Source organism: Ambystoma mexicanum, chromosome 7p (assembly GCF_040938575.1).
Source record: "Ambystoma mexicanum isolate Mex_15411 chromosome 7p, UKY_AmexF1_1, whole genome shotgun sequence".
Lineage (NCBI taxonomy): Eukaryota > Metazoa > Chordata > Amphibia > Caudata > Ambystomatidae > Ambystoma > Ambystoma mexicanum.
The window spans coordinates 611,109,992-611,124,310 of record NC_090939.1 but is presented as its reverse complement, the minus strand read 5'-3'; the positions used below and the strand labels follow the sequence as shown (position 1 = coordinate 611,124,310).

The 14,319-nt window shown below is 44.1% G+C and overlaps 1 protein-coding gene across 5 annotated transcripts in view; it reads right to left on the bottom strand.

Annotated features, from left to right (window-relative positions):
* LOC138526199 (cohesin subunit SA-2-like) overlaps positions 1–14,319 on the bottom strand; it is a 2,217,157-nt gene that overhangs the window by 2,006,441 nt on the left and 196,397 nt on the right. For all 5 annotated transcript variants that reach the window (XR_011283519.1, XR_011283520.1, XR_011283521.1 and 2 more), the window contains exon 3: positions 13,243–13,371. Coding sequence is in view for 2 of the 5 variants with exons in the window: in XM_069636632.1 (XP_069492733.1) it covers positions 13,243–13,371 (129 nt within the window). In the remaining 3 variants the exon portion in view is untranslated. The remainder of the gene's footprint in view (positions 1–13,242; positions 13,372–14,319) is intronic.

Sequence of the window (14,319 nt, the reverse complement as noted above, 5' to 3'; positions counted from 1 at the left end):
CTATGTGGCAATATCAGGAGTGAGGCTTTTTTTGACTTATCAGACAGTGCAGGACTTTAATTTTGGCAGAACAAGCATTGTGAGATAAAAGGATTTCCCCGGGAGCACACACTTTGGTTATGTGGAGAAGCCGAGATTTGAGACCGATCTGCAATTCATGCACTAATTGGTAGAAACATCGTTTTCAAAAGTTTTATTTGAAACCTTTCTTTAAAACACCATCTGACTGGGGGCGTGGCTTGGAGCGCCATCAATGTGGTCGCTCCTCTGAAGCCACCCGTGGGATGCCCGCCGCCTCTGTCAAATTCTGGCGGTTCCGCTGAGGCTACCGGGTCGCCAACACATCTAAGGCGACCGGAACCTACACAGCACAACCTGGCCCAACATGATCTTCGAACGCAGGACCGTTCTACCCGAATCCAGCCACCGAACCCTGCCCCCGTCACCAGCCGAAGGAAACAAGATGGCGGCCACACCAGAGCCTAGCAGCATACTACGTGCCTCGCGGTGACAAAGCTGTGGAGTGCCAAGGAGGAAGAGTGGATGGACGCCTGACTTTCCTCAGAGGCCCGCAAACCCGCCAGCATAGAACCGCCCGGATCGTGCCAGTGGCAACTGGTGTCCACGGCAGGGGCATCTTTCGGCGGCTCGTTTGCTCGGCTGGGAGCGGGGTGCTGGAACCCTCTCCCCTCCCCTTTTTCCTGAGCAGACTCGGGGCCCTGACGCACACATCGAGGCGTCCTGAACCGGACCTAGCCTGCTGAAGAGGCAGAGGCCCCCAGCAATCACCCAAGGTCCCCCCCTACCACTTCCTGGGGCGCCCCGGCCCATCCACCCACCCAGTGACCTGGAACACTGCGGGGCAACGGCTGCTCCCCGCCAGCTTCTCTGCTTCGTTCGAATATTCCTTGACAGCTAGCGGCGGAAGCACACGACCCTCTGCCCCAACAACTCTCTGGACTCTTCGGGACCAGATCAAGCAGGGAGCCTGGAGCGATATTCACCCCTGGGGTCGTCGCCTACAATCCTAGTCCCCTCCGCGACTCTTCCGGCCAAGACCGCCCAGCACAACCAGCATGTCCAGGCAATCAAAAGTTAGCAAGGGCATGGATATATCCACCATGTTCCCCGCACCGGATAAAAATAAGAAGCAAGATCCTCCTAAACTGACCCCACAGAAACCACAAGAGGACAGGGGAGCCCTCGCTACTAAAGGGGATCTAATAGCCTTCATGGCGGACATTAAGTCAGAGTTCCGCTCGTGCCTTTCAGAACTTACCACCAAAGTGGAGCAGACAGACCAGAGGGTTACAGAGGTCGAACAGAGACTCGGAGAAGTCGAAGACCAGACTCGGGATCACACTACCTCTCTAGGGGAAATGCAGAGATCCATTAATACCCTGCAACACAAATGCGAGATCCTGGAGTTTAAACACAAGGACCTTGAAAACAGGGCACGTCGCAACAACCTCCGCATTTGGGGGGGTCCCAACCTCCGTCCCCGACAACAAGCTGACGGACTACTTGGGGAGCTTCTTTGAGGCCTTACTCCCGGACCTGGATAAATCTCAGCTCTTGCTAGACGGACCCACAGGCTACGCCCGCGCCGGGGGGTGGACTCAGATCCCCCCAGATGTTATTACCAGGGTCCACTTCTTCACGTCAAAGAGGCAATTTCAGCGATCAGCCGCCAATGGGAGGATATCACCTTCCAGGGCACTCCACTTCAGATTTACCAGGGCCTCTCACTACTCACCCTACAGAAAAGGAGAGCACTCCGACCCCTGGCACTTTTCCTCCAGGGAGAAAGAAAAAATAAAGGGGTAGACCTGCAATATAGTCCCTGATCCTTCAGGTATTATGCAACACAAAACTATATATTGGATCAGTAGAACGGGTTGACTATGGCAAAATTTAGAACATATCACATTTTATTTAGGTTACTTTATTACAAAAATATATCTTTGATTTCATAAGTACTCTTAAAAATCCAACAATTCATCACCTCATTCATACCCTAATACACTCCCCATTCTAACATATCTATCTAAAAAACACCAAAATCTACCCTGCTCTCAATTTTTGGCAGAGCATCCACTATTTATTGTTGTTTAATAGCATATTCAACAATGACCCAGTCCATAATATCAAGTGTCATTATGTAGCTGATGTGGTATTTGACCAGATGTCTTGTTTGTAGAAAAACGTCGACACGTGTTTCGGTCAGAGACCTTCTTCAGGACGTCGGGCAAGAGGACAATACTCCGCCCTATTATAAGCTTGTATAGGCCAGGATTCAATCTACAAACAATAAATAAAAAACCAGAATGTCAACCCTATTTCTTTTAGTAGGTGACATATTATTGTCACATTTATGTCAAAATTAAATAAAGACACACGCCTTACTCACCCCCAAGAAGCAATTCCTAGGATCGTGAAAAAGGACCACAGGAATTAATCCTCCACTGGCCTCGGTATTTATATCGAGCCTGTGGAACCAACACACACCAAAAACACTTAATACTTGAAACGTATGCCATGATAGGACTTATAACTGTACATATATCAAGAAATGATATAAAAGCCACTTACATATATCTGATGGTACAGAGAGCAACTCGTGTGGGACCTACACGGTTGTGCAGGCAGGACGTACACTAATGTACTGAAATCACTAGATCCTCAATGGACTCCTCGATAACTGTAGCAAAACAAACATACACAGATCCAAGTTATCACCCGTAGATCACAAGATGTCACTTCGTTCGCTAATCAAAAATCACCATAGTGCTAACCTATTACTAGCACTATACTCCAAGTGCCGTTACCATAAACAACTTAGCCTGCTAGTAATACCACCAACTCCAACACCACCCGTGCACATACGACATGGACTCAATGTTATTTACAATGCGTATGCCCTAACCATACTACCGTCCTCTTAATCGTGCCTGTTATACATTCATATCTTACCTGGGTCCAATCAATCGACAGCCAAAGGCAAGAGAAACCACTACTTCGGATGGCGTTCCATTCGCGCGTAACCGCCAACTCTGTTAAAAGCCAAGGACATAGACAGAGGACAATTCTAATATCCTCATACGGAGACACAAACAAGGGACTAAATTCAGCAAACAACTATATGGCCCCTCCACAAATAAACCGGACATGAATGAATAAATGTTACGCAACCGGATATGTATCTTTTTTATAAACAATAAGGACTAAAACGTCCACTGATTCGGAAATAGAGTCACTCCATGGTTCCACACATCGAATCCCGTTCACGGCTGCACAACGATGAAAAGTCAAAACCAAACGGACTATGACACTTAAAAACGTGAAAAATACACGTAAAAAAATGCTTGATATATTATGCTCCTTTCCCTTATACGGCACAGCTTGATTTTAGGAACTGGGTACTGTGCTGAGATCATGATTTCTTACATCTAGCAACTCACACCTGATACATAAATATATCTATATCCAGGTCCTGCAGCGGATCTTTCTCACATTCATTATTTTTTTATTTAATAAAATATATATGGCATTCTGTAAACTGTATATTTTAGGCATCATACAAACAATTTGAACACATTTAGGAGTCATATATAAAAAACGAACTTGAAGCATATGATGGGGCCACAAAATCATTGCCTCTATTACTTCTTTTGATATATGCCAACATGCCCCAGTCTAGTATGTTTTTTCATCTATGCTTTCCAAAAACATTATTCAGCATCGGCTATATAGAGAGATTATCTGTGCTGCAAAGATTAAACTCAAAACTATTCATATGATGTCTAATCATGTGGTGTCTGTCCAAAACATGCATTATTCATTTTTAGCAGTATATACATAAGTTGGAACAAATGTTAGTCGCTTGTGACCAATGTTAATTGGAAAAAATATTAATTGTTTGTAACAAGAGTGTTCCACTCTACTGCAACATTCAATCCTTCCTGAACAGTGTTCAAAGTGTGAATCCATTTCTGTTCTACGCGGTGTAATATTGTACTGATGTCCCCCCCTCTCATATTACTCTTAATATGTTGGAGTACGAACCATCTCATTTCTGTGTCTTTATGTTTCATTTTCAAAAAATGGTCAACAAGTGGTTTATCCACCACTCCATTCCTAATACAGCTCCTATGTTCTGATATCCGTTGTCGTACTTCGCGTGTGGTCTTACCAACATATAGGAGTTGACAGGGACAGCTGATGATATAAATCACATTTTTTGTCAGGCAATTAGTGTGGCAATTCATCTTCCACACTTTTTGGCCATATTGAAATTCCTTTTTAGTTACTGTTAGAGGGCATGCTACACATTTGCCACATTTATAGTGGCCCAATATGGGAGGCAGCCCCCACTGACTATTAATGGTGATGGCCCTCTTTGGTTCTCTATACGTATGCACTAATCTCTGTCTTAGATTCTGATTGCGTTTAAATGCATACATCGGTTTCTGTGATAATGACCCTGGGTGCTTTACAAGGTTCCACTTTTGCTCCCGACGTCGCCAATCTGTATATGGCTGACTATGAAGAGAAGTTCATTTTGGGGCAACACAATTCACTCACTAGTCATCCTACTCTGAGTGGCTATTTAAATATATGGCATCGATACATCGATGATGTTTTTCTAATTGGGTATGTTTGTTTTGCTACAGTTATCGAGGAGTCCATTGAGGATCTAGTGATTTCAGTACATTAGTGTACGTCCTGCCTGCACAACCGTGTAGGTCCCACACGAGTTGCTCTCTGTACCATCAGATATATGTAAGTGGCTTTTATATCATTTCTTGATATATGTACAGTTATAAGTCCTATCATGGCATACGTTTCAAGTATTAAGTGTTTTTGGTGTGTGTTGGTTCCACAGGCTCGATATAAATACCGAGGCCAGTGGAGGATTAATTCCTGTGGTCCTTTTTCACGATCCTAGGAATTGCTTCTTAGGGGTGAGTAAGGCGTGTGTCTTTATTTAATTTTGACATAAATGTGACAATAATATGTCACCTACTAAAAGAAATAGGGTTGACATTCTGGTTTTTTATTTATTGTTTGTAGATTGAATCCTGGCCTATACAAGCTTATAATAGGGCGGAGTATTGTCCTCTTGCCCGACGTCCTGAAGAAGGTCTCTGACCGAAACACGTGTCGACGTTTTTCTACAAACAAGACATCTGGTCAAATACCACATCAGCTACATAATGACACTTGATATTATGGACTGGGTCATTGTTGAATATGCTATTAAACAACAATAAATAGTGGATGCTCTGCCAAAAATTGAGAGCAGGGTAGATTTTGGTGTTTTTTAGATAGATATGTTAGAATGGGGAGTGTATTAGGGTATGAATGAGGTGATGAATTGTTGGATTTTTAAGAGTACTTATGAAATCAAAGATATATTTTTGTAATAAAGTAACCTAAATAAAATGTGATATGTTCTAAATTTTGCCAGAGTCAACCCGTACTTTTCCTCCAGGACCAGCAGGTCCGCTACAGATGGTTGTTCCCGACGGCTCTGCAGTTCACATACAAAGGCACCCTACGCCGGATTAGCCACCTGGAGGACGCAGAGAAAATCATGCACCCGACCTCGCCCCGAGAGCCCTCCACGCCGAACCCGGAGGGGGCTGGGGACCCTGAACCACTCCCCTCCCCAAAGCCTAGACGATCGTCATGGTCGACAACACAGCGGAACAATAGAAGGAGATGATCAGAGGCGCTCCTGCGTCCCCAGATTCTAACTTCATCCTAGCCCAAACTCACTTGGCCTCACCTAAATTTGGACCCAAGCCTCGAAGACGGAGGCGGCGGGCCATACCCATGGCTCATACCCATTCCAAGGATACTTTCCACCTCTGGTTCCTTGGAAACCCACAGTACACAATACTCGATGGGACAGTTGGCCCTGTTGGCCAAGGGTGTGTCCGTACTCACAATGTCGGCCCACCCGTCAGTTAAAGTTGCGGCCCCCTGTTGGGGTCCTGCGTTAAAACCTCAAGCGCAGGATGATACTCTAAAGACTCACAGTGGAAGTGGCAGTTGAATCCCCAGCTCCCGGCTCCTCCCCAACCCAAGTAATAGAGAAAGAAAGGACACCAGACCACCAAATCCTGAGGCTTCTCTCCCTAAATGTTAATGGACTGAACTCTCCTAACAAGCGAAAAGCAATTCTACTAAAACTCCACGACGAAGATGCTGCGGTAGCCATGCTCCAAGAAACTCATCTGCTGCCGGCGGATGTTACTCGGCTTCGCTCTCGGCTATTTCCGCTTCAATTTTTTTCGCCTCTGGAGCAAGCAAAAAGGGAGGCACTGCGATCCTTTTTAGAAAAGACTTGAACCCGCAGGTTCTGGAAACAAAAACATGCCCGGAAGGCCGATTTATAGCCGTCAAATGCCTCCTACTAGGAAACCTATATACCTTTATCTCAGTGTACGCCCCTAACTCTGGTCAATCACACTTTTATGACACCCTGGGCTCGTCTCTCGCCCGTTTCGTAGAGGGCCAAACGATAATCGGAGGGGATTTCAACGGGGTTCCTGACCGCATCAAGGACAGATCGCACCCCCCAACTCCAAGTGATTTTGCCCAAGCACTAAGCCTCCTCCAGCTTTTCAGGTCCTTAGAGATAGTAGACACATGGCGGGTTCCTTCACCCCACCGAAATAGACTACTCCTTTTACTCATTCGTTCACCAAACCTTTTCGAGGATCGACCTTTTCTTGACCTCCCCGCAAACCCTGGCCTTCATCAAGGAGGGTATAGCTTTGTGAGCTAAAGGAGACCACTTTTTTAATAGGGGCTTGTGGGATGTGGTCAATACCGGGTAGACAGAAGAAGAATTCCCAAAAACAAGCTACCTACTGGTGTCACACTTCTGGGCTGGTTATTTAGGTTGAAATGAGCCAAACGTGAATCACAGTCTTGTGTCAAAGCAAATATCACAAGATATGCACATAGGCTAGTATTTCAAAAGGAAATATTCAATTTTATTTTTCTAGTACATATTAAAAAAAGGAACATGATGGGTCCAATTATTAAAAGAGCACAAGACAAAACAGAGAGAAATCACAGTTCTGTTGGAAAAAACTCATGTGAAACGATCACGTGAATCTATTTACTTGAGTCAAATTGTACATCAAACCTGTTCTATTTTTAAGGTGATGTTAGTAGTGAAAAAAGTGACTTCACATCATAGACATAGTATTGTAGTACTTTTGCAAAGTCCCCAGTCGGGACAATTTGTGAACATAAACCTGTGTGGGGAACGTGTCGACAGGATGGCTCTGTTTCCAGCCTTAAGAGAGTACAGTCTTCGGAAGTTCAAAGATGACTGTTGTCCATTGAATGAATATTAGACCAGATAAGGCTTTCATCAGGACACATAAACGACAGCTTTAACCCAAGAGTCGTATTCTTCACAGTAGGTGTGAGATGTCTAGTGATTCTTTACATTCAGTCCCCAGGCCCCGCCCCTACCAGGCGAACCGTGACTTCCGTTACCTCTTCTCTGTTGTGGCCACATCACTGGTTCTTCCTGGGGTCTTGGGTTGCTGCGTTCCCACTGAGCGCTCTTCTCGTTTCTCCCTCCCCTCCCCACTGCCGTGCTTTTGCTCCACAGAGTCTCCGGCCTAATAGAGGACATGCATGGGAAAGCCAAGGTATTCTCAATACCCAGCCCTTAGTCCTAAGATTCTGAAGAAGCTGAAAGTAGCATGCACATTAATGCGAATTGAGAATCAGAATTGCAGTGGGCTTAATAATGCCTCACCCCCAACAGAATTCTGGGCCAACTCTATTTGCACAACCAAATTCAGTGCAGACGCCTGGAGACCCAAAATTTGTTTGAAAAAAGGATACTCTGCCCTTTGTACTGACTCGTAGGCCTGCCTCACACCCCAGATATCCCCACCAAATATATTTATAGTCCAGTATTTAGACTGCCACAGAAGGCTTCAAATAGCAAGGCACTGTATCTGGAGCTTAGATGTTTGACAAGTTCAAAGACTTGAGTGATGAACGACTGTAGGAAGGCCAGACGGAAGGGGTTTCCTGTCTCACCCTCGTCCTCCCTTAGGTTCCCTCCCCCGCAGTCCAGGTGTCCCTAATCCCCAGTAGGATAGTATAAAAACTACAGATTGGTAGCCTCTACTGTCAGGCTCTATTCTGGTCTGTACGGATGGCCGAAAGGCTGCATCCTCATCTACCTTACTGCCTTCAGGACTTTCTAAGGACTTCCAATGCTGATAGATTACCACAGGGTGTGCCAATGATGTGATGTTTGTGTATTCACACCCTCTCTCTCTCTCAATGATCTTTTTCCCCCTCCTATCCTCGGTGCTCCTTGCATCTTCTCTCCCCCTCTTTCCTCCTTTTCTCTCCTCCTCCTTCTGATCTTTGTCTCCTGGTTCTTTCTCCCTGTTCACACTTCGGTTCTTCCCTTATCCCCTCTCCTCCCCTATCTGTGACTTTCCAAGGTTCTCTCGCTCTTCACTCCTTCCTTTCCCGTTTCCTGCTCCTCCCCTATGTTCCTTCCTCCAACTACATACACCCTCCCGACTCTTTCTTTCTCTGTCTGTCTCAATCACGCTCTGCAGCGCCCTGGGGTTTCTGGCTATCAGTATGGTAGAGTCCCCATTGCTAAATAGGGGGAGTTGCCTACCACTGCAGTATCCAAATGTTTCTATGTTAGTATTCTTTCTAGGTCTTTAGTATGAAGGTTAAAGAGGAGCAGACAACAATGGACCCCTGTCAAGACCTTTTCTCGACCGGAAAAAACTCAGTTGAGTCACTGTAATGCTTTGGACTAAAACATGGCACTGGTGCACAGTGCGGTCTGGTGCGCTCAGAGCCATAATGGACATTTGCACCAGGCCTCAGTGGAATCTGCACTCAATGTGAACTATTCAGTGGATAAACAGGTTTTCAGCATTGCTCGTATTATTCCACTGGTAAACATGTTTTCAATGTTATTCATTGCTTATGTTAGTTTGCACTGCTCATCCAAGGACACGGTGCATGTAGAGGCTAGGATAAGCAGGTGCCGGCCGTTAACTGATAACGTTACCATGGACATTGTCAAAACTGAGTGAGCTATGGAGTGGTTTTCATGTTCTCTTGAGAAAGGTAAGAGTTCTGCTCCCTGAGGTTACCGCTGGTCACTCCAGCCGGGGGCCCATGAGAGCTGCCAATGGTTAGAAACTCAGAGAGCCAGAAGATTCTAGAAGGGGCCATCCTACATTTGCAGAGGACTTAAAACGAGAGGCACCGGAATGGTCAGGTAGAAACCTTCACTTGGAGGATGGACGCATCGCTCAAGGCCCGTTGATGCCGAGATCTCTCTGCCTGACTGTCTGGGAGCTTTTCAGTGAATTCTGGCGAGATGGGGGTGTGCCTTGCGGCTGTTTCAACAGTGATTTATTTTAGCTAGACTTCTTTTATTCATTTATTTACTTACTATTTCTGTTGCATTTATTCATTCATGTATACTTTTGGTGAATAAAGAGGCCAAGAGCCATTTTACAGCCTAGCTGAGTGTTTGTATGAATGATTGCCCTCCAGTGTCCAAAGTTTTGAAAACAGAAATATATCCATTCAATTTGTGAAAGCAAAACAGTAACCCCAAATCCATAGCAAACAAATGCCATGGTCTTCCAGTGTAGTAGCTTCAAAATGTTTAAAATATCTCTGGCAACTCCCATACCCTCCAATACGCCGCAGAGATTAGCCGTGGCCAACTGATCGAAAGCGGCAGAGAGATGCACAAATGCCAAACATACAGGCATTCCATGGACACTATAATATTTGGCTATTAGCAGGTAAAGGTTGAATGTTCTAAAGTTCCCAAACCTTTCATGAAGAACCCTTGTGAAGCCGCTAGGATCCCTGCATCCTCTAATCAGGTAACACAGCAAGGGTAAACCAATTTCGAAAAAAGCTTGGATCTAGCATCCAGGTGGGAGATGAGATGGTAAGATTTTGTCTGGCCCCCCCATCTATCTTATTATAAATTGGTACAAATAAAGCAGAGAACAAACATTTCGGTATACACTGTGAATAACAGGTACAATTAAGCATCGTAGTCAGTGGGGGAACCCACCGTTTTGGGCTGGCCTTAAATAGGTCAATCAGAACAGTGTACAGCCCAATACGGTTATCTGCTCCCATAACTTCCTCCTCCAGAAAACCATCCCTAAAACTAGTTCTTCGGGATAACAAAATGCTCTCAATAGGTTAAATGTTGAAAGACAGTTATCCTGGACTGTAAATAGCTGAATAATGTTCCATCCAAGCAATAGGTGCAATGTGAATCTCCTGCATTATGGGGCGATTTTGGTAAAAAAGTTAAAAAAAAAAACTGGCAACCAACCCCCACAATTAAACTGCCATTATTGTCTACAGCGTCCACTAGATCTTCCCAGGCCTGATAGTCAAATTCATTCATAGCTACTTTGCAAACTGCAGTGAAGGCATTTTTAGAAATGTGCTCCCACCTATAATTATATATTGAATCATAAGAAGCTGGTAGGACTCCACAGGAACTCCCTCTATAAAGGCAGCCAACTAAATCGAAACATTATCATGAATGAATATGGCTGAATGTGTTATTGTGCACACCAAAGTATATAAAAGTATCACATAATTTAATTTATGAATTAGAACTCCCATACATTTCATTGTTGGATGTACTACTGAAAAAGATGGCATTTAGGGGACCAATTCTTCCTAGCCGGTAGTTTCTTGCACCTTGTCTGGCCATTTAGAGGGGTACCGTGACATCCTCTGGTGCATTCTAACCCAATAAGCCAATTGTCCCCCCCGTCCAGGCATTAACTACAGTACCTCTAACTGGTCTCATTTTCTTTATCCCAAAGTACCTCTGTGGCTCTTGGAAGTATATTGCTTCAATGGCAGCACCAGTCACATTGCGAGCACCTATGCAACATTTGGTAAACAATATTAGTTTAGAGCTTCAAAAGCGGTTCCATGTAATAATGTCCCTGCAAAAATGTCTCCTGACAAAAAAGTTGCCTTTTATTGCAGAGACATTATTACATTGAACATGCGGGGGACACCCCTGCAGCCCCCGAATGTATAACATTTTTTTTTACAAGGGGAGCAGTAGACATCCCCGCAACCCATCCCCATACATAAAGCCACCATATATAATGTTGCCAATGGCTTTTTCCAGTGACATTATGTATGGGGACATTATGTATGGGGACATTATTACCGGATACCTTCAAAAACACCACTACTGTCACTTCAGGAGCACCGTAAAACACTTGGTAATTAGCGCTAGCATAGTGCTTCAACATCAACACTACTGTCATCTCAAGAGCACCTCTGTTGCACTCAGTACCAACACCTGAACTGCTGCATTGCAAAATTTCAGAAGTAACATGGCGTCACTAGGCTCACCCCTGAATGACATACACACAAAGCACTAATGGAAAGAGTTTGGGTTTGTTAAAAGTCACAAAGCTAGGTGATAGACAGTTTCTGGAAGGTGATCTTGGGGGGTTGTGAAAATGTACACCCAGCAAGGTACTTCACTCCCACCTACTCTCACTTGAAAGCCTTGGGGAGAGCTCCTAAGCCCTACACTTACTCTTCAAAATGCACAGTAACCACCATTCTTCACGTTCTGTCAGCAAGTGCTCAGCATCACCAGGGCTATACTTGGGCTGATCCCCAATAACTCTCTCCCTGTAAGGGATATTCTGTGAGCAAAAATCTATACAAATACAGAATATAAATGAAAGATCTGTTTTGTATGTGGAGGAGGCTCCCTCTCAGCATAAAACTATTCTAAGGAAAGCGCCAAATTCTGGGACATCATACTTGCCCCCCTTTACCACATATGCACACCTCAAGATCCTGCCTCCAATTAGCTAGGACTTCCCGCACGGATCTACCTACCAACATCCTGTCACAAGCTCCTTCACCTTTGGTTTACACAGGTGTCACTCACACATGTGGCCTTCCCGTGTTACATCAGTGATAAGAACGGCTGTGCCCCATTCCGTGAAGAATGCATCTAGGTGGCAGTTGGCCATTGGAAGGCACTGATTTCACAGCTCTACAGGCAAGGTAAGAAACCTAACCCTCTGCTCTCCATATGAAATCACATGTAGACACAACATTAAACGCAGTGCAGGCTGCTATTAACCCAGATTTGAGCTCCGGATTAACGTGTGTGACTGCAATGAGCCATATTCCTCAGATAGGTCTCGCAACATACCACCAAGAGTTCGGAAAAAGAGCTTGTGGATCTGGGCCACAGATTAATCATTACAAGAGAATTTGTCATGCGGGGTGCCTTGGGATTTGGGCGCAGTAACCAATCAGAGATGCCAATGTGAAACATACACACAGATTCAACTGAAAAGCTGGGAAGTACGATATGGAACTCAGAGAAGGGTCACATATGTTGGTACTGAAAAAACAGAGGAGATTTGTTGTTGACCTACAAGTGTCAAATTCCAGGCAGACAGCGAGAAGCAAAGAAAAAAATACTCATCATTCTTGGATGTGCAGTCTCAAAGCATTTAATAAATGAGATTGAAGTACCAAGGAAAAACAATGCATTGTGGAAAGAGGAACTTCATAGCTTCCAAATAAAAAGAACAAGTTTCAAAGTACAGAAACATCGCTGGATTCTGTCAAGTAAATTACACCGCTGCTTGTTGGGAATTGAAGGAAAGTTCCCAAAGTATTCAGCGAATGAGTGGATCACTGTACACAAGGGGAGACATTGTATTATGGGACTTCTAAGAATTCTGGTAAAAAAGTGCTGCAGCATTGTATGGGCCAATAATAAAGAATTAAAAAAAAAAGTTAGAAACGGTCCTGTAAGGTAAGGGAAACAATGCAGGGGTTAAAGTCAAGGTAGAACCACTATTTTGACGACTTCAAGACAATGAGAAGATCAATCAGATAATCCTAGAAGGTAAAAAAACAAAAAGCATCAACTTCAAAGGTAATAGATGGAGCAGATCTCGGATTAAGGTGGTAAGTAAAGATAGATGGGAGATAGAAGTAAAATAGATTGACAGAGTATTCATCTAAAGAGGCATGCACCTAATGGAAAATAACATCCCAGCAAGTTCAAGTAGACTATTACAACAGCAATTTATTAAAACGACATTTGATTTGTTTTAGTGCAATTAATTCCCCCACAGCATTGACTCTACCAGATTGCCACAATTCAATTGAACTCACATGTATAGCTCTTTTGCCCATGCTGACAACTTCATATAGCGTAACTGCTTCAACCACTTCTCCTTCCTGTCCAGAGGAATTTCTTCTGGTGATATTCTCAGACTGCTCCCGGACTTTCCTTTTATTTCTCTGCAAATAACACATAAAAAGATAGTCAAGCCAGGGGTTACAACTGCTTGAGGCAAAGCAGCATCCCGCTAACACGATTTAAGTATGCTACCTTACTGCTACGGATTTGTCCAGATGTATGCAAACGCAGATTTTCCAAACAAAAATGCCTCTCCGGAAAAAGTCTCGATCTGTATATTCCAATGCATTGAGTCATGTAGGGTTGGCGCTTGGTGGGAGTACCCAGATACTGTGTTGAGGGACCCTGCAAACATGTGGAATCACTACATGCCCCAATGCATTGGCATTTCAATTCCTGTTGAATTAAATGCTTTTCTGTGAATGGTGCCTGGTTCTCCACAAAATAACAGGAGCAATCCATGAAAATAAATGGGGCCATGGAGGGCGTCATTGCTACAAAGGAAGCTGTCTTCACTGATCACTGCTGCACCATCTGATCACGCCATATTTGAATCTGTATATGGATCGAATGACCCAGGATGTGCCCGATCAGCAGGAGAGCTAAAAGCCATTGTACAGATAAATAGACATGTCAGGAGCTAGTATTGCCATTAACTTTCATGAAATAAATCTAGTTTCTAAAGATTTAAAGCATTAAGAAGAAAAGAATACCATACTTTTACAAAAACAAAATAAGACAAGGAGTGCATCAAGTCATCCAATAATCATAGAGGAGTTCAAATTCTCTTAATTTGAGTTACTTTAATACAGCAGCTTCAGGACTGTCTCTGACTCTCTCTTATCAACATCCCCTCAGCTGAATGTAAACATTCTACATTCTTGATGGTTGTCCTGCAAATACAACAACTCCTTCCCTTAGCACCAGCTCAGCACAAACAGACATACAAGATGTACAGCATTGCATGTTTTTATATAACTATATATACAACTAACATTAGTTAAGTGTTAAAACGGATTTCAGAACTCTGTCCTGGAGGGGCAGAGGTT